The sequence below is a fragment of the Mustelus asterias genome, chromosome 21, assembly GCF_964213995.1.
Source record: "Mustelus asterias chromosome 21, sMusAst1.hap1.1, whole genome shotgun sequence".
Lineage (NCBI taxonomy): Eukaryota > Metazoa > Chordata > Chondrichthyes > Carcharhiniformes > Triakidae > Mustelus > Mustelus asterias.
Window position 1 is genome coordinate 51312623 of NC_135821.1, and position 26970 is coordinate 51339592.

General features: G+C 44.5%; 1 protein-coding gene across 3 annotated transcripts; it reads right to left on the reverse strand.

Moving 5' to 3' along the window:
* Positions 1 to 11605: 11605 nt before the first annotated feature.
* LOC144509253 (zinc finger and BTB domain-containing protein 8A-like) lies at positions 11606 to 23097 on the reverse strand. Of its 3 annotated transcripts, none has more exons than XM_078237825.1 (4): positions 22904 to 23097; positions 17030 to 17989; positions 16347 to 16525; positions 11606 to 13993 (listed from the first exon to the last, which is right to left on the reverse strand). In XM_078237825.1, the coding sequence occupies exons 2-4, from the start codon at positions 17958 to 17960 to the stop codon at positions 13631 to 13633; spliced, it is 1473 nt and encodes a 490-aa protein (XP_078093951.1). In that variant the 5' UTR covers positions 17961 to 17989; positions 22904 to 23097; the 3' UTR covers positions 11606 to 13630. The 3 variants fall into 3 exon arrangements, with proteins under 3 accessions (XP_078093951.1, XP_078093953.1, XP_078093952.1); XM_078237827.1 differs by having other exon boundaries at positions 16347 to 16522; positions 22904 to 22933; XM_078237826.1 differs by lacking the exon at positions 22904 to 23097 and having other exon boundaries at positions 17030 to 18264.
* Positions 23098 to 26970: the final 3873 nt, after the last annotated feature.

Consider the following 26970-nt stretch of genomic DNA (forward strand, 5'->3'; position numbering starts at 1 on the left):
ATCATAGTGCGTTTTGCTTCTCATTCAGCGTCGCATAAGGGCATCATTCACGTTGGTTCCAAATTTGGGTTGCAGCAGGGCCTTAGCAGTAGAAATTGTTGTCCTGGTGCGCCTAGAAAAGAGTCATGCTGGCGAGGGCAGGTCCTGTTGTAGATTTCCCAAGCTAAGGAGTGCAGCATAAGAGTCTGTGTGACCCCGTGTACATTTCACTAGAAGATGCTTAGCTGAGCATTTGTACTGCCCGTTCTGTCAAACCATTTGTCTGTGGATCTGGGGACTGCTCATAATATGCTCAAAGTCTCATGTGTGCGTAAAGTTTCAAAATTCAGTGGAGATGTGTTGGCGAGCATTGGCTGTCGTGAGTCTCTGCGGGACGCCGTGTGCAGCGAAGTGTCTCTTGAGCTTGATGATGACTATTATTCATCGTGTTTGGCAGGTAGTCGAGTTCAAACCACCTGGAATATAAAGCAACTAAGACTAGGTGTTCCATTCGAATATGTTGACTAGTGAGCTTGCGCACGCCAGTGGGAGAGAGACTGCAGCTGGAGTGAGATTCAGCCTGGGTGAGATTCAGCCAGAGAGAGAGTCTCGGAAATTTGAAGCTGAGGGGGAATTTGGTGCTGAGGGGAAAGAGGTGCTCATCTTCGGGAGAAGTGGAGAGGTGGACCTGTGAGGGAGACTTGAGGGCAAGTGAGAGGTAGAAAGAAATCGAACTATAAGTCACAGCCAGCAGGTAAGTGATTGGCTGATGACTGGTAAGTAGCTTTTTCTTTTTTTCTCTCTCTTTTTCTCTTGGCATTGTAGTTGTTGTTGTAAGATAACTTAAGGATTAAATCATGGCAGGAGATCCCAGACCCGTGTCATGCTCCTTTTGCGCGATGTGGGAATTCAGGGACCTTTCCCGTGTCCCTGGCTCTTTCACGTGCAAGAAGTGTGTCCAACTGCAGCTCCTGTTAGACCGCTTGACAGTTCTGGAGCTACAGATTGATTCACTTTGGAGCATCCACGATGCTAAGGAAGTCGTGGATAGCACATTCAGTGAGTTGGTCACACCGCAGATAAAAATTACTGGGGGGGGATAGGGAATGGGTGACCACCAGACAGAGGAAGAGTAGGAAGGCAGTGCAGGGGTCCCCTGCGGTTATCTCCCTCCAAAGAACACCATTTTGGAGACTGTTGGGGGAGATGGCTCACCAGGGGAAGGTGGCAGCAGCAAGGTTCATGGCACCGGGGCTGACTCTGCTGCACAGGAGGGCAGGAAAAAGAGTGGCAGAACTATCGTGATAGGGGACTCAATTGTAAGGGGAATAGACAGGTGTTTCTGCAGACACAAACAAGACTCCAGGATGGTATATTACCTCCCTGGTGCAAGGGTCAAGGATGTCTCAGAGCGGTTGCAGGGCATTCTGGAGTGGGAGGGTGAACACCCAGCTGCCGTGGTGCATATAGGCATCAACAATATAGGTAAAAACAGGATGAGGTCCTACAAGCTAAATTTAGGGAGTTAAGAGTTAAACTAAAAAGTAGGACCTGAAAGGTAGTAATCTCAGGATTGCTACCAGTGCCACATGCTAGTCAAAGTAAGAATGTCAGGATAGCTAAGATGAATACGTGGCTTGATGGATGGTGCAACAGGGAGGGATTCAAATCCTTGGGACATTGGACAGCACCTCTATTGTCATGATGTCTCTGTCTTCCTCACGATCTGTCTGGTCTGTAGGTGGGTAGAAGGCTCTGAGGAGGGCATCCACCAAGTACAGCTCCTTACCAAAAGAGAGAATGCTGTTAAATCACAGCAGATCTGGCAGCATCTGTAAGGAGAGAAAAGAGCTAACGTTTCGAGTCTAGATGACCCTTTGTCAAAGCTGTCGGAGAGAAGAGCAGTACTTCTTCAGGGTAGGCATTCCTGGAAGAGAAGTGGCAGTGAGTTAAACACTGGATAAAAGCAAATTACTGCAGATGCTGTAATCTGAAACCAAAAGAGAAAATGCTGGAAAATCTCAGCAGGTCTGGCAGCATCTGTAAGGAGAGAAAAGAGCTGAAGTTTTGAGTCCAGATGACCCTTTGAAGGGTCAGCTCTTTTCTCTCCTTACAGCTCCTTACCATGTTTGTAGATGATGCTGAGATTGTACCATTGCAGCTTCAGCTACCACGCGTTGCAGCCATGGAGAGGCTTTATCAGATAGTTATGAATGGCTGACAATCCGTGTCAACAATTGCAGGACAACCATATATAAAGTCATGAAATTTCTGACAGACGAAGACTGAGGCAAGGAGTTCCTTTTTGACCTGTGTATAACAAGTCTCAGTGTCAGTGAAGGCCCTTGAAGCAAAGGCTATCGGTCTGCCATTCTGAATCAGACTGCTCCAAGTCCATGCTGGGAGGCATCTGCTGATATAAGTACTGGTGCTCGAATGTTAAAGTATTGTAGCACTGGTAGCGCTGTGAGTGACTGATTCTGCTGAAGACCGCCGTGTGTGCGTGCTCTTGCCAGCACTATTTGATGCCCTCGTGGAAAAATTGACAAAGGAGGTCCAGTGACCTCACTATAACACGGAATGAAGTTAGAAAGATAATTTGTCATATCAAGCAAGTGCTGTAGAGCATGCTTGTCCAATGGAATGGCCATCTGACACATAGACGTGGCCTTGTCTGGATCAGGCTTTACACCATTGGCTGTGAATAGATGACCTATTTAAGGAACCTGGTTGATCCTGAATCTGCATTTTTGCTGGGTTAAGCTTCAGCTGTTTCGTCCTGATTCTGTCAAGGATGAGGCGAATATGTGCATCATGTTCTTGCATAGTACACCTCCAAAGCAGGATGTCATCAATAATGATGTTGTAAGGTTGGCCTGCAAACAGTTGCTCCATGCACCACCGGAATACCTCACTGCCCGTGGAGATCCCATAGGGCATGCGAAGGAAACGATATCTGCCCACTGGAGTCATGAATGTGGTCAGTTTCAAAGATTCTTCATCTAATGGAATCTGTCAGAACCCACATTTCATGTTGAGGATGCCGAACACCTTGGCATTTGGCATGACCACTATCACCTGTTTCATTGTCTTCAAAGAGTGATGAGGGCTTAGTGCCTTGTTCAAGTGCACTGGGTCAATGCAAATCCTGACTGTGTCATCTTTCTTTACTGCAGCTACTATTGCTGAAACCCAATCTGTGGCCTTACCTTTGGAGTTATGATACCTAGTGTTGTCATCCGATGCAGCTCAACTTTCTGCTTCATTGCTATTGATACTCTTCTCAGAGCACAAACTACTGGTGGTACCAATTCATCTAGTCTCATGCGGTATAAAACTGGTAGCTTACCAATGGCATCATAATCAAAGGGGTTTTTGTATGCTAACATTTCTGGGGCCTGGTGTTGTAAAGCATGCATTTCTGGACCGAGTTAAATGAGCCCCAATGTAATGCTGTCCTGAAGATCTTGTGGAGGCCTTAGGTCTTGCAACTGCCCTGTGTGCAGTGGAGATCAGCTATACTTTGGTATGGATGGTTCGTCTGCCATAAGCCACAAGGTCCACCCTTACGTGTCTACTTCCCAGAGCATTCGGCTGGACAATATGTCAGTTACATTTTGCTCCAGTGTCAATCTTTACCTTCAGTCTTGAGTTGCTGCAGATCATGTTGAGGGTGGTGAAGATCTCACCCTTTTCTGTGACAGTGTTGACACTGGAGGCTCTGTAGTTTTGTTGCTTTGGCTGAGCTCCAATTCATTCACCTTCCTGACACTTCTACACCTGGAGTACTGACTGGCTGCCAAGCCGCTGACGGCAGACGAAGGCTGCTGTGATTTTAATCTGCAGCATTTCGCAAAATTATTCCATTTTACACATTTGTTCCATCATTTACCACAGGCAGGACAAGCTGTTCTGTTCGGAAGGTGATGGCCACTGCAGTTGGAGCAGGGCGCTCCCTGTACTGCAAATACTTTGGTTTCCATAGAATCCCTACAGATGGAGGCCATTTGGCCCACTAAGTCTGCATCGATTCTATGAAAGAGCATCTTACCGAGGCAGCAGTGCTAACCACTGTATCACTGTGCCGTGTAAAATCTCTGCTTTTTCTCATTGCTTATTTAACATGCAGATGCTAATGGCTGTTTGTAAAGTTAAACCGTTCCCTTGCAGCAGCTGTTGGCAGACTAGATCACTCTGGACCTCAGACTAGCTCATCAGTGAAGGTGCCAAATGCACACTTCTTTGCGAAGATTTGCAAAGTGTATAAGATCACATTGATTCATCTGCTTGTTGGTTTGTTGAATTAAACGTATGCCTGTGGAGGATTTTTTTAAAAACCAAGTGTGATGATACTGTGCTTATTTTTATATTTTGTGTCTGAGGTGGGGTTACCTTAAGAGACAGTGTTTTGTAACAAGAGTCAATTTGTCTGATAAACATGTAGCTCTACGCTAAGAATGCAGGCCAATAATTGATTTTAGTTAGGAATCTGTTACATTGTAGAGTTAATGGACCTTTTGTTTCTTTAGGTTCTCCTGGGGTTTCAGACTAGGTATACAGAGCCATGTGGTTAATGGGAGGAGCTAACCTTGCAGGGAAGAAATGCTGCTTCAGTTTCATTTTAAAAATACAAGCAGCCTGGATGCTGGAAGAAAACAGTGGCTCGCTCTCTCCCTCTAAAAAGACATCTGAGAGCTCCAGGGCTGGTAACCCAAGTCATAGCAAGTATGCCTTTATTTTGCTTACTAATTTTAAAGAGGTTTACATCTATAAGAGGAATATTGCTTGAATTGGAACTTATAGCGATACGTTAGCAGTTAAGACTTATATCTTGTCATGTTTAAGTATTGTTCAATTGTTAAAGGTTAAGCTAATTCATTTGTTATAGTTAAACTGTGTTGTTAAGTTTGTTTTGATAAAAGCTTCCCATTCTGTCAGTAAAATCGTTACTGGATTGTAACAGCTTATCCTCACACTAATGCCAAAATAGAAAATTGTTGGGTTCTAGTCCGGCTTCATAACATACCTGGGGTTTCTGATCTGGCACCCTAACGCCAGAAGGTAAATATTCTCGAGCCATCTAGAGTTATTTCAGGTTCCAGTTTTTCCTCCTCCATCTGGAAAATAATTTGAATTTCTCGAGGGCCTGCGAAGTTTAATAAGGTGTAAGCTTGTAACTCTTTTGACTTGTCAGATAAAGCATCACCGCAGTAAATATGCCATTCCTTCTTGAATTTTTCCCAATTGTCTGCAATGTTTTCATCAAAGACGAGCGAGTCGATGTAGCAAAGGTTTTGTGCCATCCTGCCAACTCCTGACATCACGTATATGTGTTGGGTTCTCAAAACACTGACAGCAAAGGGCATGTAACAAACAATAGTTCATTCACTAGCTGAGAAGATACAAGGCTGAGGGGAGTGATTTGAGGCCACAGTAAAAAGGGTAAGGGATCGACTTTTATTACTTACCTTTTCGCGGGGTTTCTTTGTTACTAACTTTAAGGGAAAAGCGGAAGTAGACCGGGCGCGGGGTGACCTGGGAAGAAAATTTGTTTTTTTTTTAAGCACGCGGGAGGTTTAAAAGCAGGCCGCACTATCCAGCAGGCAGCGTCGTTAGCGGGCAGCGGAGTGAGCAGGGAGCAGAGTGAGAGCTAAAGGGCTTTGGCTCATCGGGCTTTGGCGTAAACAGGCAGAGGCAGGGTAGGTACTGTTCTTCGTTCATCCAGTAATTTAAAGAAAGGGGTAATTATGAGTGGGAGGCCAATTTTTTTCTGTCGGTGTCGGATGGGGAGTTCATGGAGTCGCCTAGCCTCCCGGAAGTCCATATCTGCGCCAGGTGCGTCGAACTGCAGCTCCTGAGAGACCGCGTTAGGGAACTGGAGCTGCGGCTCGATGACCTTAGTCTAGTCAGGGAAAATGAGAATTTAATAGATAGAAGTTACAGGCAGGTCGTCACACCAGGGCCACGGGAGGAAGACACGTGGGTCACGGTTAGGAAGGGTAAAGGTCACGTACCAGAGAGTACCCCGGTGGTTGTCCCCCTTAACAGTAAGGGATGGGTGTCAGACCGGAGAGAGGAGGGGAGAGAGCAGTCAGTGATGGTAGAGGTTGTCCCCCTCCAAAATAAGTATACCATTTTGGATACTGTGGGGGGGGATGATCCTCCAGGGGTAAGCCACGGTGACCAGGTCACTGGCACGGAATCGGGCTCTGTGGCTCAGAAGGGAATGAGAGGAACCAGGAGAGCAATAGTAGTGGCAGATGAAATAGTTAGAGGCACAGACAGGCGGTTCTGTGGGCGTGAACGAGACTCCAGGATGGTAGTCTGCCTCCCTGGTGCCGGGGTCCTGGATGTCTCTGAGCGGGTAGGAAGCATCCTAAAAAAGGCGGGTAACCAGACAGACGTCATTGTCCACATTGGTGCAAATGACATAGGCAGAAAGAGCAGGGAGGTCCTGCGAGAGCAATTCAGGGAGTTGGGTAGTAGGCTAAAAAGCAGGGCCTCTCGAGTAGCAATATCTGGACTACTCCCAGTGCCACAAGCTAGTGAGGCTAGGAACAGGGAAACTTCACAGCTGAACGCGTGGCTAAAGGACTGTGCAAGAGGGGGGGTTTCGAATTCGTGGATCACTGGGAAGTCTTCATGAGAAGATGGCACCTGTACAAGAAGGACAGGTTGCACCTAAACTGGAGGGGCACGAATATCCTAGCTGGGAGTTTTGCTAGTGTGGTTCGGGTGGGTTTAAACTAATGTGGCAGGAGGGTGGGGATCAGAACAATAGGTCAATAAGCATAGAGGCTGGGGACGAGGTTGGGGCCAAGACAAGGCTATCGAAGAGGAAGAGCATTCTGGGGGAGGATGACCTCAGTGGGCCTGGAGGTCTGGAGTGCATCTGCTTCAATGCAAGGAGCGTCACAGGCAAGACAGACGAGCTTAAAGCCTTAATGCTTGCGCGGAACTTGGATGTGGTTGCAGTGACGGAGACTTGGTTCAAAGGACAGGACTGGCAGCTGAATATTCCGGGGCACAAGTGTTTTAGGCGAGACAGAGGAGGGGCGAGGAGAGGTGGGGGAGTAGCAATGCTGGTTAGAGAACATATTACAGCGGTACAGAGGGTGGACAATATGGAAGGGTCAGGTAACGAGTCACTGTGGGTGGAGCTCAGAAACAGGAAGGGCGCAGTCACTATGCTGAGGGTACACTACAGGCCTCCCAACAGCCCACGGGAAGTTGAGGAACGGATATGTAAGGAGATTCTGGACAGGTGCAGAAAAAATAGGGTTGTTGTCATGGGAGACTTTAATTTCCCTTGTATAGACTGGAAATTGCTTAGGGCTGGGGGCCTGGACGGGGAAGAATTTATAAAATGCATACAGGAAGGTTCTTTGGAACAATATGTTGACAGTCCAACTAGAGAGGGGGCTATACTGGACCTAGTACTGGGGAATGAGCCCGGTCAGGTCATCAAAGTTGCAGTAGGGGAACATGTGGCAAATAGTGACCACAATTCTGTAAACTTTAGGATAGTAATGGAAAAAGATGAGTGTTGTCCTATGGTGCTGAATTGGGGGAAGGCTAACTACAGCCGGATTAGGCAGGATTTGGTGGCTGTTGATTGGGAGAGGCTGTTCGAGGGTAAATCCACATCTGGCATGTGGGAGTCTTTTAAGGAGCAGTTGATAGGACTGCAGGACAGGCATGTGCCTGTAAAGAGGAAGGATAGGAAAGGTAGGATTTGAGAGCCAGTGAAATTGTGGGTCCAATCAAAAAGAAGAGGCATACATGAGGTCCAGGCAGCTAAAAACAGATGGAGCACTGGAGGAATACAGAGAAAGTAAAAAAAAACTCAAACAGGGACCTGGAAGGGCAAAAAGGGGTCACAAAATGTCCTTGGCAGACAGGATTAAGGAGAATCCTAAGGCATTTTATACATACGTTAGGAACAAGAGGGTTGTTAGGGAAAGAATCGGACCTCTCGGGGACAAAGGAGGGGAATTATGCTTAGAACCAAAGGAAGTAGGTGAGATCCTAAACGAGTACTTTGCATCAATATTCACAAAGGAGGGGGACATGTTGACTGGTATTGTCTCAGAGAGGTGTGTTGACCCGTTAGAAAAAATCTCAATTACAAGGGAGGAAGTGTTATGTTTTTTAGGAAACATTAAGACAGACAAATCCCCAGGGCCAGATGGCATCTATCCTAGATTCCTCAGGGAGGCGAGAGATGCAATTGCTGGGTCGCTAACAGAAATCTTTGTCTCTTCACTGGACACAGGTGAGGTCCCAGAGGATTGGAGGATAGCAAATGTGGTCCCGTTATTTAAGAAGGGTAGCAAGGATAACCCGGGTAATTATAGGCCGGTGAGCTTGACGTCCGTGGTAGGGAAGTTGTTGGAGAAGATTCTTAGAGATGGGATATATGCGCATTTAGAACTGAATAATCTCATTAGCGATAGACAGCATGGTTTTTTACGAGGGAGGTCATGCCTCACAAATTTGGTTGAGTTTTTTGAGGTGACAAAAACGATTGACGAGGGAAGTGCCGCGGATGTCGTCTATATGGATTTTAGTAAAGCGTTTGACAAGGTCCCTCATGGCAGGCTGGTGCAAAAGGTTAAATCTCACGGGATAAAAGGTGAGCTAGCTAGATGGGTGGAGAACTGGCTTAGCCATAGAAGACAGAGGGTAGCAGTGGAGGGGTCTTTTTCCAGTTGGAGGTCTGTGACTAGTGGTGTTCCGCAGGGCTCTGTACTGGGACCTCTGCTGTTTGTGATATATATAAATGATTTGGAGGAAAATGTAACTGGTGTGATCAGTACGTTTTCGGACGACACGAAGATTGCTGGAGTTGCGGATAGTGATGAACATTGTCAGAGAATACAGCAGGATATAGATAGGCTGGAACATTGGGCAGAGAAATGGCAGATGGAATTTAATCCAGACAAATGCGAAGTGATGCATTTCGGTAGATCTAATGTAAGGGGGAGCTATACAATAAATGGCAGAACCATCAGGAATATAGACACACAGAGGGACCTGGGTGTACAAGTCCACAGATCCTTAAAGTTGGCAGCACAGGTGGAGAGGGTGGTGAAGAAGGCATATGGCATGCTTGCCTTTATTGGATGGGGCATAGAATATAAAAGTTGGCATATGATGTTGCAGCTGTATAGAACGATGGTTAGGCCACACTTGGAATACTGCATCCAGTTCTGGTCGCCACACTACCAGAAGGACGTGGAGGCTTTGGAGAGAGTACAGAGAAGGTTTATCAGGATGTTGCCTGGTATGGAGGGTCTTAGCCATGAGGTGGGATTGGGTAAACTGGGGTTGTTCTCCCTGGAAAGACGGAGGATGAGGGGCGACCTAATAGAGATGTATAAAATTCTGAAGGGCATAGATAGGGTGAACAGTGGGAAGCTTTTTCCCAGTCGGAGGTGACGAACACAATGGGTCACGGGTTCAAGGTGAGGGGGGCAAGGTTCAACACAGATGTCAGGGGGATGTATTTTACACAGAGGGTGGTGTAGGCCTGGAATGCACTGCCAAGCAAGGTGATTGAGGCGGACACGCTGGGATCGTTTAAGACTTATCTAGATAGCCACATGAACAGACTGGGAATAGAGGGATACAAAAGAATGGTCTAATGGGCACTTGAGCGGCGCAGGCTTGGAGGGCCGAAGGGCCCGTTCCTGTGCTGTATTGTTCTTTGTTCATGCTTGTATCTGCCTGCACTCCCAGGGATAACACCCGTGCTCCCTACATGTTACTCTTTGGTAGCCTAGATTATATCAAGTCGTTGAGTGATGGGGGGTTTAAATTTACAACATTCTGAAAGGATGTTAGTCAAGTACACGTATTTCTTCAGCACTCCTGCTTCCACCCCATCCCTATTAGCATTATCACTTGATTGTTGGCCTGCTGAGGAGAATTGTCACAATCTAATGTAGTCCAGCCACATTAATAGTTCATTTTTACTATTTCAACTTGGAGATTATGGAGGTTTGTTTACAAGTCCTAGCAAACTTATTTTGGGATGGACACATCAAATTGGGTCAATGGGAGAGGAACTCACAATATTAGGTGCAAATTAACTGATGATTCATGGTTGACTGGATAATTACGTAAAAGCCAGAGGAGGAAATATTAGAAAGAGGAATCAAAGTTGAAGAGTTGAGTTTAATAAGGATCTTAAAGGAGGTGAGAGATTTAAAGAGGGAGGGAAATGGAGGCAGAGAGATTTGGGAGGAAATTCCAAAGCACAAGATCTCTGTTACTAAAGTTGCATGCGCAGGGGATGAACAAGAGGCCTCAGTTAGAGGAGCAGAATTCCCTGGGGGAAGGTGTGGAGAAAGTTAGTAAAGAATAGAAAAGCAGCATGTTATTTAGATGGAGAGAGATACTGTAGACCTCTGCGTGTCTTGGTACACAAATCACAAAAAAAATATGCAGGTACAGTAAGTGATTAGGAAGTCAAATTGAATGTTGTCATTTATTGCAACGGGAATGGAATAAAGATGTAGGAATGTTTTGCTACAGTTGTACAGGGCATTGGTGAGGCCACATCTAGAGTACTGTGTCCAGTTTTGGTCTCCTCATTTAAGAAAAAAGACATAATTGCATTATAAGTAGTTCAGAGAATGTTCACTCAATCAATTTCTGGGATATGGAGGTTATGAGGAAAGATTGGACAGGCTGGGCCTGCATCCATTGAAATTGAGAAGGTTGAGATCTTAATGAAATATATAAGATCTTGAGGGGACTTGACAGAGTCGATGCTGAAAGGACATTTGCCCTGGTGGGAGTGATCAGGGTACACTTTAAAAGTAAGGGATCTCCCATTTAAGACTGAGATGAGGAGAAATGTTTTTCTGTCAGAAGGTCATGAGTCTGTGGAACACTCTTCCCTAGAGAATGGTATGATCACTGAATATTTTTAAGGCAGAGATAGATTGATTCTTGGCTAACAATGGGGTCTAAGGGTATCGGGGTAGGGCGGAAGTGACATTGAATCCACAATCAGATCAGCCTTTTCTTTGTTGAATGGTGGAGCAAGCTCAATGAGCCAAATGGCCTACTCCTGCTCCCAATTATATATTGCTGTGTACATCCAGAAGGATTAAGAAAAGTGGCACTAAAATAAATTGGAATAAGGTTTACTATAAAATGTTTTCATGTTCACTTGTTTCTAAAATAAATTATTGATTTAGCACTGGCCGCAGTGAGAAGACTGGAGAAGCACCTGTAGCAACAAAACTGGAAGTACAGCATTAAATTCATACAACAGTAAGTGTGATTGTCCTGAACCCAGGACACTATTCTAGGGCTAGATACAGGGCAATAGAAAGTAAGTTCCTTATTGTAAAGAATGAGGTCTTATGAAAAAAAAAAGACCAATAATAATGAAACTAAGAGACCATCTGGCTGAAACCCCAAATCCGAAAATTTACTCAGAGAAGCAATGCAGATTCACAGTAACTTCATTGCAGTGTTAATGTAAGCCTTACTTGTGACCAATAAATAAACTTTACTTTTACTTTAGATAATTGATCCACAACTTTCAGGTCGGCTGTACTGAAAGCGTCATCTCCAAAGCACAGAAAATTGCAAGTGACTGACACAGTTTGTGAAAAATGTTCAATTTTATTTTCATTTCAGTTATTTACACACTGTTGAATAATCAGATTTTATTTCCTGGTCCCTAAAGTACAAAGTCATTCTAGACTTACAACTTGGACATGATTTAAAAACACTGTTGTTCTAAAGCTAATATAATGCATTACACATCTCAGCTATTAAACTCATACGCATATAACCATATAAAACATTTCATCCACTCGATCCATACCTTAATTAAATAATCAGTCCCACGACAGAACCTCGCTTTTAATTCTGAAGATTTGAATTCCGAACAAAACACAGTCATACAGGGTAATAAACCATATTGTATTGGAGCAAGCTTATTAACTCCTTTAAAATCAAATCCAACAAACATTTTTAAAATAGATTTTTTAAAATTCCATTCATTTCAATAGTATACAACTATTCTGGATCAGTCTTAATTAAAAATTTGGACCTTGACATTTTAATCCATGATCGCTTGAAAGCAAATTCTGTGTCTTCCTTTTCACACAGCTATGTGAACTGGATCCAAGTTGGCACCAAGGCTGGTTAATAAATAATACATAAACATATATCCCACAGTGCCTACAGATCATGGAAGGCATCCAGTGAGTGGGTAAACACTCGACACTGGTACTCAACATGTCACCTGAACATGCACCATAATTTAAAGCTTCAGCATGCATCAGAGAGGCCACTTCTAAGCAATCTTCTACATCTGGAGATGGCAGGACGACCAGTAATACCTTGATAACCCTGGATCATGAAGAGGAATTGAAGGTAATGGTAATAAATCAGTCAGTAATGATCCTTGTGGAATGAGTTACTAATTACAAAGGCAAACAGAGGATTAGGTTGACCTAGTTTGACCTTATTAAAGGTGCTGCATTGTTGTTGTATGTGTGAATACTATAATTCTGAATGACAAGAAATCCAAACACCATGGACATTTTATAAACTTCCATATATCTTAGCGTGATCAATTATTTTAGCTTGATCGGTGAGCCGAAGAGATTGAAGAATCTGCACTTGAGGAGTAAAATAGCTAGTGATATGGAATGCTTATTCCCTACACTTCAAGTGACCAAAAAGCAAATAATATAGTTTCAAAAGTGAAACCTTTGGAAAGATTATGCCGACAAAATTTGATTTGGCAACAATGATAAGCAAATCAAAATGGGTTTTATTTTAACTCCCTACTATTGAGAATGATTGATCAGATAGCGATTTTGATGGATGAACAAACTGGGGCTGCCTGCAGCACTACACTGGCTGGAATTAATCTGATCATATAATTTTCCTTTCCCTTTCCACAGATTCTTGCATTTCTAGAGCAAGCCAAAACATGAGCTTTGCATTTGTTCATGTCAGACTATTAACACGATTCAAGAGCAATAAATGCTGGCCTTGCAAGTGGCACTCAGATCCCATGAATAAAAGAAATACAATTGCAGGACCATTTGGAGTACAAAATGTTGCTGCTGAATAACTCCAGCCTATATACAATACTATAAGACAGTTTACCAAGTGAACTGAACATTTGGCAGCTGAAATACTTTTCTCAATATTACAGCATGACAGAAACCCAGAGAGAGATTTATTCAGATCAAATTCTGAAGATTCATTATCTTTGATTTATTATTGTCATATGTATTAGCATACAGTGAAAAGTATTGTTTCTTGCGCGCTTATACAGACAGAGCATACTGTTCATAGAAGGAAACGAGAGAGTGCAGAATGTGTAAAGAGATTATCTCTTTAACGAACAAAAACTGACAAAGCGGCTCTCCATTGTAGAACTGAGTTCCTGGTATTTTTTTTTTAAATGTCCATCATATAATAAAATAAGTTTTAAAATTGTAACTAGATATTTATATAATAATTAACCCGACCTCCCTTGAACAGGAATGAGAAACAACAATCACAATTGATGCCTTTAAAATTTTAAGAGGCAAATAAATTGCTGAGACATGTCTCAGGGACCCTTCTTCCTTCTTTAAAAAAAAGATCTGACATACAATATGTTTACTCAGTCACTGTTCTCAATTTTCTCATACATTTGGGCTTTTTCATCTGCATCGTCTAGGATTTCTTGTACTGCATGAACTTCGTTGCTTCCTGGACCTTCTCCTCCTGAGCTCAGGACCTCAGTCTCCCCATCTGGCTCCGTGGATATCCATCCAGATTCTTTGTCGCTTTCCTGAAATTCCAAATCCTGGTCCGGCTGCGCATCCAGATCAATGGGTTCATCGTCATGACCAGAGTTCATCAGACATGCACAGTTATTGCACAGCCCGTAGCACTTGCCATCATGTTGCACAATTTTAGCTGCAATGCCAGTGAATGGCTTCCTGCAGACTTTGCAGATAACAAGCTTTCCAGATTTGTGGATCTGGGAAAAGTTCAAACAAGATATAAATAAGGATGAAACTAAAGCTATACCTAAAATCAGGGACAGGTCAAGACTTCCAGCTAGTAGCAGCATGGTCGGTAACTAGGGGACGCTGATTTAAGGTAATTGGCAAAACAAAAGAGGCAACACGAGGAAATATTGTTTCATGCAGCGAGGTTGTGATCAGGGTGGCGGAAGCACCTTTGAAATTAACTTTCCAAAGGAAACTGGATAAATGCTTGAAGAGAATAAAACATGAGCTGTACAGAAAGAGCAGAGAAACAAGACTATTTTGATAGCTCGAACAAAGAGCCAGCGTTGGCAAAATGGATTTAATGGCCACTTTAGTGCTGTTCTCATTCTATAGGCTCACTGTTCATAACTTCAGTTCCATCACACAATTGTGACATTTTTGTGTTTTAGTGGATGGGGGGCAAAGTGACGTGATTCTGAGAAAATGTAGAAAGAAAATTAATGTGCAATGAGTGTAGATACTGTCCACTGATCATATTAGGTGATCAGTAATGCAACAGTAAGATTTATTTTGTAATCAACAAGCTAATTTTCAAGTTGAATTCCTCCTCTGCTAAATGGAACTAGCTCTACCATACAGAGCCACAGCTTTGAAAGACAATGCAAGAGGTTGAATAAAAGCAGAGTTCTATCAGTTTTAGAAAGTCTTAGTTATCCATAAATTATCTGCAATCAAATAGACATTGTGAATTTACTATAGTCTGTTATTTTGTACGGATATAAAATGTTAAGCAAGGATCTGGTGAACTGAGTTGGCTAAAATGTGGTTCAGAATAACACCAATAACACAGGCTCAATTCCTCTTGCGGTTAAGATAGATTTGGGACCTGCCTCCTCTCACTGCCCCTGAAAGTGGAGGGCATTGGCAAACCCCCACTGACAAAAGCGGCCAAGAAGAAGGCTCAAGATGAAGTATCAGCAGACAATGAGTCAAGGATAGAACATGCTTGAATGAATTAAGTGGTGCTTTTTTGTTAAGAAATAAAAGTGGAAGCCCAAAGGATAGCAGGAGAGGAAAACAAGATGAAGTCACAGAATAGCTTGATCAGACTAAACTTAGGATTTAAAACGCAGTACAGTGGAGGAGGAAGGTGAAAAGAGGTAAAGAGTGGCTGATTTCACCCATGTAATCATTCTGGTACTGATCAGGGTTACTTCTCCCCATTCCAGTTTTCTTTAAATTCATTTTTATGGGATGTGGGCGTTGCTGGATAGACCAGCATTTTAATTGCCCATCCCTAGTTGCCTGGACAAGGTGGTGGTGAGTTGCCCTCTTGAAATACTGCAGGCCTTGATGTGTAGGTACACCCACAGTGCTATTGGATGGTGAATTCCAGGATTTTGATCTAGCGACAGTGAAGGAACAGTGTTAAGGAACAGAATAGTGAGTGACTTGGAGGAGAACTTCAAGGTGGTGGTGTTCCCAACTATCTGCTACTCTTGTCCTTCTACATGATAGTGGTCGTGGGTTTAGAAGATGCTGCCTAAGGAACTTTGGGAGTCCCTGCAGTGCATCTTGTAGATGGTACACACGGCTGCCATTGTTTGTTGATGGTGGAAGGAGTGAATGTTTGTGGAAGGGGTAGCAATCAAGCGGGCTGTTTTGTCCCGGATGGTGCCGAGCAGTGTTGTTGGAGCTGCACTCATCAAGGTAAGTGCAGATTATTTCACTCCTGACTTGTGCCTCGTAGATGGTGGACAGGCTTTGGGAGTCAGGAGGGGAGTTACTTGTCACAGGATTCTTAGCCTTTGACCTGTTCTGGTAGCCACAGTATTTATATGGCTAGCCCAGTTCAGTTTCTGGTCAATGGTAACCCCTAGGATATTGATTGTGGAGGATTCAGTGATGGTAATGCCATTGAATGCCAAAGGACGATGGTTAGAATATCTCTTTTGGAGATGGTCATTGCCTGGCATGAATATTACTTGCCAGCCCCAACCTGGATATTGTCCAGGTCTTGCTGCATTGACATGCACTGCTTCAGCATCTAAGGAGTCACGAACGGTACTAAACATTGTGCAGCCATCGGCAAAAATCCCCACTTCTGACCTTATGATTGGAGGAAGGTCATTGATGAAGCAGTTGAAAATGGTTGGGCCTAGGACACTACCTTGAGGAACTCCTGCAGTGATGTCCTGGAGCAGAGATGATTGACCTTCCACAACCACAACCATCTTCCTTTGTGCCAGGCATGACTCCAACCAGCAGAGGCTTACTGTTTATGGTATTGTACAGCAGATATTGTTGGCCCTACAGACGTTATAGGAAATTAAAATGCTGCTTTTACTGTGACTAATATTGCAAAGATTTCACACTCACGGTTAGAACATGACTACGGAGATGTTCAAGTCGCGTGAATCTCTTCCCACAGGAGTCGCAAGGATATGGACGCTCTCCTGTATGTGATCGAAGATGCCTCTTCAGGTCAGATTTCCGCTTCACTGTATGCGTACAGAATGGGCACTTGAATCTCATTTTTGGTAACATATTGCAGTCTCCTTAGAAAAATGCAAATGTTCAGTACAATTATAAAAAAATTTAAGTATTTATAGTGTTCTAAATCTGCACATAACCAGATGAGAGAATGCAAATATAAAACTTATATTTTTAAAAAGCTGGTCAGCGGCATTTAACTTGTTGGTAATCTTGAAATAAGGAAAATGCTGCTACATTTAAAACTGCACTCTCATCAAAATCTTTTGCACTTGTTCAATTCACACACAAAGAGACAATACTGTCTTCTTACCGTCTTCTCTCCTGTACATCTGAAATTTGCAATTAGACATCAATTAAAATGAGCAACAGTACCTGTCCAATTACTGAACTATTGAAATACCTACACACAACCAGAACTTACACAGAATTGATCTGATATATTTGGGGATTACTGTCTGCACAATAAAGGGACGAGATAAAGCAGCTTTACTCAAGGAGACAAAAACATCCAGACATTGAAACACCCTTCACTCCATTCCTAAATGAACAACATGCAACACTTTTACCTGCACCTTCTCCACTCCAGTCACCCACAACTTCCAGAATTGTAGGCATTGGAGGATACCAGTCTTCAGTCTTTCGACCTCTACCTCGAGGTTGCCGTATTGAGTCACCGTTTCTTCGTGGCAATGGCCAGTCTCTGGGCAAAGCATCTGGCTCATGTCTGAACTGATAACTCATATGAGGGACACTCAGTTCAGAATCCGATATTCTTTTCTCCTCAGCTTGGGAAACTGTGTTTATGTTTTCAGATGTTCTTGCATTCACACCAGAACCACACACACTACTGACTTTGAAAACAGAGAGTTCATGTGTTTCCTGATGTGCTCGATTATTGACAAAAGAGTTTGGCAGCTGATCTCTGGGAGAATGCTGAAGGTTTGTGACTGGCTGGTGAAAGTTGAGGTTTCGCCAAGAGTGCCCAACAATAGCCCCCAGATCTGTGTTTTTCTGAACATGAACAGAGCTATTTTCCAAACCTCGGCTGCTGGTATACAGAGATGACATATCCCCGCATTTAGTCTCACCATTACTGGAATGGTTGAAGTATCTCTCTTTCTCACTGATGTCCAGAGAGGATTTGATGAAGCTTTTGCAAACACTGATCACATCAGTCATTTGCAAGTAGCTGGCAGCCGACATCACGTCAATCACATTTTGGCTTGTGAGGCTCAGCCTCCCTGAATATATGAACTCCAAAATAATGGTAAAGGCATCAGCAGAAAAGACGTCGAAAGTGGCTACTGTGGGCTGTCCCACATCCTGTGCGTTATGCAGGAGAAGCATCCGAAAGTAGCCACTGCTGGCAAACAAGACGTTACGATGACCTTTGAAGACTCTTCCCTCCACGATAATGCTGCAGTCACAAAACATTTCTTGTCTGCGCTGTTCATTTAACTGTTGAAGCAAACGGGCTTGGTGAGAGGAGATCTCCATTTTGAGAGCAGCCCCGCAGTGACCTCAGCCTGTTGTGAACATGAAGAACATCACTTTACTAATGATAAGTCCCAATCCATTCTCAGTAGCATTATAAAAAGTCTGTATTAGGCAATAAGGAAGAGTGATGTAAAAGGTAATACATTATACTTCATTTAAAATATATTAATACTAGGTTCTCAGAGTGATCATCTAAATTGCTTTGTAATAAATCTATATGTGATGTACAATTCTTAGTTGATTCCTGTTCCTGATTATTTCCTATACTTTAACACTGTTGCTCAAGCCCAACCTTAAGCAAACATTCTAGTTCGAAAGCTCCCCAATAACATCACAAACAACAAACAGGATGTAGGCCTAATCATTTCCACCGAGTAGAACCAAGTAGTACTAAGGAGTGTTTTTGGATTGTGACTCTACGGGTGACGCACAAACTAAGTTGCTTTTCTGAAAATACAAACTCCTCCACCACCACCAGCACTGCCCCCCAACCAAAACTTATAAATGTAGAATTTCATACATTTGAGTGTCAGCATCAAGTCAGCCATTTTATTTGCTGAATTCAAACCAAAAGATTAACTTACTGCATTCTTTCTCATCTCCAATCATGTGCTGTTTTTGAAATACACAAAGATGACCATGTGTCCATTAAATAAAACACATAATGGCCTGCAACTTCCAAGCTCCCTAGCGCTAGATTTGGGGGCACACTAAAGATGCTCTGGGGGAACCCACCCTCCATGGAATGTCAAGCATAAAGTTTTGCACAGCAATTGCCTAGAAGTGCTAACTTGCTCTGGACAATTGCCCTGCACTGGGAAACATCCGAAAATGTGACTTAAATGGCTAACTTCAGATGGTTGCGACCATGTTGCACAAGTAGTTACCCAGAAAAAGTTAGAACAATTAAAATTTCTTCCAAGTTCTGGTCATCCTATTATAGAAAGGATATTATTAAACTAGAAAGAGTGCAGAAAAGATTTACTAGGATGCTACCGGGACTTGATGGTTTGAGTTATAAGGCGAGGCTGGATAGACTGGGACTTTTTTCCCTCGAGCGTAGAAGGCTGAGGGGGGATCTTATAGAGGTCTATAAAATAATGAGGGGCATAGATAAGGTAGAAAGTCAATATCTTTTCCCAAAGGTAGGGGAGTCTAAAACTAGAGGGCATAGGTTTAAGGTGAGAGGAGAGATACAAAAGTGTCCAGAGGGGCAATTTTTTCACACAGAGAGTGGTGAGTGTCTGGAACAAGCTGCCAGAGGTAGTAGTAGAGGCGGGTACAATTTTGTCCTTTAAAAAGCATTTAGACATTTACATGGGTAAGATAGGTATAGAGGGATATGGGCCAAATGCAGGCAATTGGGATTAGCTTAGGTGTTTAAAAAAAAAAGGCAGCATGGACAAGTTGGGCCGAAGGGCCTGTTTCCGTGCTGTAAACCTCTATGACTCTATAACTTAGAATCATGGAATCCCTACAGTGCAGAAAGAGGCCATTCGTCCCATCACATTTGCACTGAGTCTCCAAAAGAGCATCTTACCCAGGTGCACACCCTCACCCTATCCCTGTAACCCCACACATTTATCATGGCTAATCCACCTAAACTGCACATCTTGAGACAATAAGGGGCAAATTAACATGGCCAATCCATCTAACCTGCACACTTTTGGTTTGTGGAGCACATGAAGGAAACCCATGCAGACATGGGGAGAACATGCAAACTCCACACAGCCCCCCCCCCCAAGGCCAGAATCGAATCCAGGTCCCTAGCACTGTGAAGCAGCAGTGCTAATCGCTGTGCCACCATACCATACTTTTGGGTAACTATTGTAAAGACGTAGGCCAGCCTTCCCATAAGACTCCCCACACCATTTATGCCCAGGCAACTCCATCCACCCCCAACTCATACCTTCCCACCCTACAAATGGTATTTCCCAAACTGACCCCTCCCTGGGAAACCCAGCCCCTCCCCCCACGATGTCTGATAGCCCTTTCACCCCCGCCTCTCCTGTGATACTGTAAAAAGGAGCATGTTCCCTTCAATTCACCTCTCCTGCACTTCGATGTTAGGCTTCGAGGACTGTCATGCTGCCTGAATCGGAAGATAGGACGAGACAAGAACAGAAGAAATTTTGAGTAAGTATTTGGGCAGAGTGGCAATCCAATGCTGACTGCCACTCCAAGGTTACAGCTCATCATCTCACAATAAAGCAGCTTCTTCCAGTGTCACCCCCATTAATTTCAAAACTAGGGACCATAAATTTAACATAGTCACTAATGAATTCAACTGGGAATTCAGAAGAAACTTATTTATACCCAGACAGTGGTAGAAATGTGGAACTCACTACCACAGGTAGAAGTTGAGGGAAATAGTATCGATGGATTCAAAAGGAAGCCGGATATGCAGAGGAGGAAGAAAAGATTAGAAGTATATGCAGATAGGATTAGATAAAGAGAAGGGGAGGGGGAGGCTAGGCTGCAGCATAAGCAGCAGCATAGATCAGTTTGGTTAAATGACTTGTTTCTGTGCTAGATACTGTGAATTTCACAGTACAGGAGGATCTAGCCTCACTGTAAAATGCACTATCTTCCTCTTAATGCAAAAATCAAACAAAAAAAAAAATCAGCCGTTAGAATGGTGGCAGCTAACCCACCCATAAAGAAACCTCAATATAATAAAGGTTGGAAAGTTGAATAATACTAAAGTGAAATGTTTTTAACTTTTACTGCTTGCTTGTTTTTGTGGAGCAAGCAGACATTTCAGTTTCCTCTTATTGGAAGCGTAACTTGTAGCCCTTCACCTTAGAAGGTTAAATAAATTAGGGAGAATCTAATAACCATGTAAATGCATAGTGAGGTGGTGAGAGAGTTTAAACAACTTAAAATATGACAATCTGTCTGAACATTCTGAATCTAATCCATTTGCAATCCTCCTATTCACTCAGAGTTAGAGCCAGAGTCATTACAGCACACAAGACCATTTGGCCCATCAAGTCCCAAGAACAATCCAATCAGTCTCATTTCAGCTCCCTGACCTTGCCATTTATTTCCCTCAAGTGACCATGGAATTTCCTTTTGAAATTATTCACCATCCTCATTTCCACCACTCTTTTTGGCAGTGCATTCCAGGTCATTACCACTCACTGTATAAAAAGGTCTTCCAGATCTGCATTCCTTACCAAAGCCTGTGTCCCCTGGTCCTTGTGTCGTCAGCTAACAGAAACAACTTTTCTTTAAACCTCATTTGAACCTATCATTATCTTGAGAGCCTATATCAAATCTTCGAAGAGCAACCCCAGCTTCTCTAACCTAAACTTGTAGCTAAAATCCCTCCGCCCTGAAAACATTCTGATAAACCTCCTCTATATCCTCTCAAGGATCCACACAACTAGAGGATTTTCACAGTAACTTAATTGCAGTGTTAATGCAAGCCTACTTGTGACACTAATAAATAAAATGTTTATCACTTGAGGAGTACTTGGAGTAAGTGGCGCCCTGAAAGCCAGAATTGGACAATGAGGAGAATGCATTTTTTTCTTCCTGTCTTAAAATATAAGTTTCCCCAAAATGAAAAAAAAGCTCCAGCTCCAAACATGGCCTGAGCTCAACTGCGACTGAGCGGATTGCGCGCGCAGTGTCGCTCATATATCCCGCCTATTCTCTATACTGGACTGTAATTGGGCAATTCAGATGCCAATCAAATGGCAACGAGCCAATGGATAACAATAGCCGGGACCCGCGCGATCCAATCCCACCCCCGCGGCTCAGAGAGAGCACGCGAGCAGCCCGGACCCAATCCCACCCCCGCGGCTCAGAGAGAGCACGCGAGCAGCCCGGACCCAATCCCACCCCCGCGGCTCAGGGAGCGCGCGAGCAGCCCGGACCCAATCCCGCCCCCGCGGCTTAAAGTGCGCGCGAGCAGCCCAGGACCCAATTCCGCCCCCGCGGCTCAGAGCGCGAGCAGCCCGGGACCCAATCCCACCCCCGCGGCTCAGAGAGCGCGCGCCAGCAGCCCGGACCCAATCCCGCCCCCGCGGCACAGGGAGAGCGCGAGCAGCCCGGGACCCAATCCCACCCCCGCGGCTCAGAGAGCGCGCGCCAGCAGCCCGGACCCAATCCCACCTCCGCGGCACAGGGAGAGCGCGAGCAGCCCGGGACCCAATCCCACTCCCGCGGCTCAGAGAGCGCGCGCCAGCAGCCCGGACCCAATCCCGCCCCCGCGGCTCAGGGAGCGCGAGCAGCCCGGACCCAATCCCACCCCCGCGGCTCAGAGAGAGCGCAAGCAGCCCGGGACCCAATCCCGCCCCCGCGGCTCAGGGAGCGCGAGCAGCCCGGACCCAATCCCACCCCCGCGGCTCAGGGAGCGCGCGAGCAGCCCGGGACCCAATCCCACCCCCGCGGCTCAGAGCGCGCGCGAGTAGTCTGGATTCAACCGCCCGCGCTCGAGACCAACTGCCCACCATCAACAATCCGTCTGGCCACCAACTGTCCACCCCGCCCTGCCCATTCCGTCCATCCATCCTCCCGCGCTGCCAACCACCTCACCCCACTCGACCGGCCCCGTTCTGCCCACCACCGCCACGCCGCCCGCCATCCACCCCACGCCGCCCGCCATCAACCCTCCACCCGCCATCTCCTGTCCGCCCGTTCTTGGGACGAGCGCCAGCCCGAAACAAACGGCCCCGCGACGCGACGCCCCGCTGACTGAAACAGCCACCCCCCCCGGGGCCAGTCACCGCCGCGGTGGCAGCGGACCCTTGTTGCACAATCCCGGCCACTGCCGCCCGCTCCGTGCGGAGCCCCAGCCCCCGGTGCCGGGGGGGGGGGGGGGGAGGGGGTGACTGACACACTTTCCCCTCCCCGCGGGTCAGCGGTCCCGGGTGTTTTCCCCCCAGTGTTTCTGAGTGAATCTTTGCCGAAAGCCCGAACCCCTTTTTCCTTACCCGCCACCGACGCTGCACTCCGCCCGGCCCGACCCGGACGTGCTTTTTAACGCCCGGATTTACACCCGGAGGCACTTAAAGGCGAAATCCACCATGAGCCACTCAAAACTGTTCAGTCCCATTGCAGTGATTGTACTGTGTTAGCTGCCTTTGAGCTTCCTGACTGCCGAGGTTGTCATTTTTTTTTTAAAGGTTTAATCTTGAGAACAGCCTCCCGCTATTTTCCATTGAGTTGCCCACACTCCCCAGGGTTGGTTTGACATTACAGGAGTAGCGGCTGTTATAGTTAGCATTTTGCAGCTAGCTTAGGGGACATTCTTATGTACATTTATCCAGTGGGGCTGTTAACAAGTAAAATACTATAAACTGATAAAACAAAACCTCAGCACAAAGCTGGGGGAGGGTCTTGAGCTCCCTGCTGTAACGCCCAATTTCAAAATAGTTTAGGAGTGAATATTGGAAGAAATCGTTCACAAATTGTGGACTATTTGTATGATGCTGTGTATTAGGTTTCAAACCTTAAAAATACAGCACCAGGATGGGACTGAATAATGGTCAGAATAGAGCAAATTTAATACATTCACATTGCAGGACAAGGTTGGGTTGTTCAAGCATTTTTAAAATCCATACAAGACAACTTTCATTCTATTCTCTTCATCAATCTTCTCTGTTACTTCCAAAAATTCGATCAGATAGGTCACGCCTTTAACAAATCCATTATTTAATTAATTCAAACCTCTTGTGTACCTGTTGTTTGTATTCCCCAATTATTATTTCCGAAACCTTATTCACCATGGATGTTAAACTGACTGGCCTGTAGTTACGAGGAATGTGTTTGCCCCCTCTCTCGGCATTCTCCATCCTCTACCACAGGGTTTTCTGCTGTGGGATACATCCAGAGGTTCCCAGGAATCCAGGATGTATAAAATTTTGAAAAATGCTATGAGGTAATCAGAAACTGGTTTCCTCCTGCATTGGCTGCTGATAGGCTCACTAGCTAATCTTTTTGGTGGTTAACTATGTTCCTATGGCCCAGTTCCAGGCCCCTGCCTTGGCCAGAGGCTAAGTCCAGTTTGGTTAATGATGCATGCAAGGTTGGTTCAGGGCTGACCCAGTTCCCACCCATCCCCGGCTGTCCATGGTGCTCTTCCAGGGCTCTAACCGGGGAAAATCCAGTCCCTTACACAAGGGGAAGCGAGCCATGGCCAGGTGTCAGGCCGCCACTTTTCCACCGGCCGAAAAAAGGACAAAAATCTGAAGAAATTCGAGCCCAAACAACTGTCCAGGCGGCAGCCCGGGTCGGTCTCCACAATCCTGGAAGCTCGAGCAGGCTTCTGGAATAGAAAGCCAATTTTCGATTTTCCACCTCCTTGGGAGTGAATATTGGAAGAAATCGTTCACAAATTGTGGACTATTTGTATGATACTGTGTATTAGGTTTCAAACCTAAAAAATACAGCACCAGGATGGTATTGAATAATGGTCAGAATAAAGCAAATCTAATACATTCACATTGCAGGACAAGGTTGGGTTCTTCAAACTTTCTTAAAATCCATATAAAACAACATTCATTCTATTCCCTTCATCAATCTTTGTTACTTCCAAAAATTCGATCAGATAGGTCACACCTTTAACAAGTCCATTATTTAATTCATTCAAACCTCTTGTGTACTTGTTGATTGTATTCTCCAATTAATGTTTCCGTAACCTTATCCACCATGGATGTTGAACTGACTAGTCTGTAGTTACGAGAAATGTGTTTGCCCCCTCTCTTGGCCATCATCTACCTCAGGGTTTTCTGCTGTGGGATACATCCAGAGGTTCCCGGGAGACCAGAGTGATGTATAAAATTTTGAAAAATGCTATGAGGTTGTAATCAGAAACTTGTTTCCCCCTGATTTGGCTGCTAATAGGCTCACTAGCTGTTTAAATGTTTATTTTATTAGTGTCACACGTAAGCTTACATTAACACTGCAATGAAGTTACTGTGAAAATCAGGAAAGGCTCACTAGCTTAGACAAGCTGAAATCAATAGGAAAGGCTTATTAAACAAACTGGAATCAGCAGGAAAGTAAGTCCTCCAAGGTTGGGGTGAGAGAAAGGGAGAGTGGACGGTGGAGCGAGGTAGGCAACAACCTTGGGACAGGAGGACCAGTGACCTTGGAATGAGGGAGGAAGCGGTCACGGAACAGGGGAGAGAGAATATGTGTGCCTGTGTGGAAGAGAGGGAGGAGTGTGAATGAGAGGGGAGTTGGGCGGCACAGTGATTAGCACTGCTGCCTCACAGCTCCACGGTCCCGGGTTCAATTCCAGCTTCAGGTCAGTGTGTGGAGTTTGCACGTTCTCCCCGTGTCTGGGTTTCCTCCGCATGCTCCAGTTTCCTCCCACAGTCCAAAGATGTGCGGGTTAGGTGGATTGGCTATGCTAAATTGCCCCTTAGTGTCCTGGGATGTGTAGGTTAGCAGGGATAGGGGTGGGTTGTTGTCGGTGTAGACTCGATGGACTGAAGAGCCTCCTTCTGCACTGTAGGGATTCTATGTGTATCTGGGTTCAATGTAGGTGAGTTTTTGTGTGTGTCTGAAATGAGAATCCAGCTCTCCAGCAGCACTCCTAACATTCAATAAATTTGTGAGCAAAAGAAGCAGCATCACTCCATGACAAAAGTACTTTGTTGAATAATATTTAATTATAATACATGTATAAGAAATAGAAAAGACTGAAATTTATTTTTGTACGTTTGTACCTTTTGCTCAAAAACAATTTATATATTTCATGTAATAAGAATGTTTTTCAGGGGTTCCATCAGTTCCCTTGGGAGGGTTCTATGCCTGGAAAAGTTTGGGAAACCCTGCTCGAACACCTTCTCCCATGTTTAGAGAAGATTGGAAGGTTATGGTCACCCCTTCTGCTATCTCTATCTCCACTTTCTCGTGCAACCTGGGATGCAAGCCATTCAGACCAGACCAGCATCTCACCCATCAATTTTCACTCCATCCTTACCTCTACCATTTGCACTTCTACCAATATTTTCTCGGCATCATCTTAGAAAACACCAATACAAAATACAAAGTATTCTAGCAATGCCCTGTGCTTTTTTGTACACATCACCTTCTATTATGCCCCTAATGAAATTCTCCTTACCTCTTAATACCTAACTATTTACACTGGTAGAAAACTTTTAGGTTCCCTTTTATGTTAACTGCATTCTTTTCTCATTTTCTCTATTTGCCAGTCTTATTTTGGTCTCCATTACCCCTCACCTTGTTGAATGTGGCCAACTTCTCACTTAATTCAAGTGATGTGCATTATACACCCTTTTTTGTTGCATGTTCTCATCATCCAAGGAGCACTGGCTTTGATTCCCCTACCATTCACCCTTGTTTCAGGTACAGATTAAGTACATTCCATCATACTCTTTCAAACATCACCGTGTTTTGTTCCTGCCAGTTTTCGGTTCCATTTTACCCTGGTTAGATACACCCTCTCATCCCATTGAAATCCTCCAATTTAGAAACTATAGATTTTTCCTTGTTCTTTATTATTAATCTAAATCCTGTGATACAAGGTCATTTTTGCCCAAGTATTCTCTCACCAACACATGGCCCATCTAATTCCCAGCAATAGATCTGCAATGCCTCCTTGTTACAGTGGGACACAGAATATACTGATTAAGGAATTACTCTGAAACACATTTCATAGATTCCTTTCCCTCCTTACTCTTTAATATTTTCCCCATCAATATTTGGGTAATTAACATTCCCAGTTTCACCACTCTATACTTCTTGAACATCTCAGATTTTCCTATAGATTTGCTATTCTATTTCTCACTATTTGGAGACCCAGAGAGAAACCACAATAATGTAATCATATCTTGTTCTCAACTCTAACCAAATGAATTCTGCCATTACGTCAAGGACATCGTCTTTCCAACACTACAATATTTTCCCTGATCAGTACTGCCACCCCATCTCTTTTTCCCTTCCCTAACTTTTATAAACACTTAATATCCTTAAATGTTAAGCACCCACCTTCTTCCCCCTGCAGGATATTCTCCACCATCTCCAATGG

Excerpts from the sequence above, each read along its gene's own strand:
- LOC144509253 (XM_078237825.1), bottom strand. The coding sequence starts at position 17,960 with ATGGAGATCTCCTCTCACCAAGCCCGTTTGCTTCAACAGTTAAATGAA. Across the intron at positions 16,526-17,029 it reads CTGGAGTGGAGAAGGTGCAG|GAGACTGCAATATGTTACCA; the intron begins GTAAAAGTGTTG and ends CATTTTTCTAAG. Across the intron at positions 13,994-16,346 it reads TCCGTAGTCATGTTCTAACC|ATCCACAAATCTGGAAAGCT; the intron begins GTGAGTGTGAAA and ends AACTTTTCCCAG.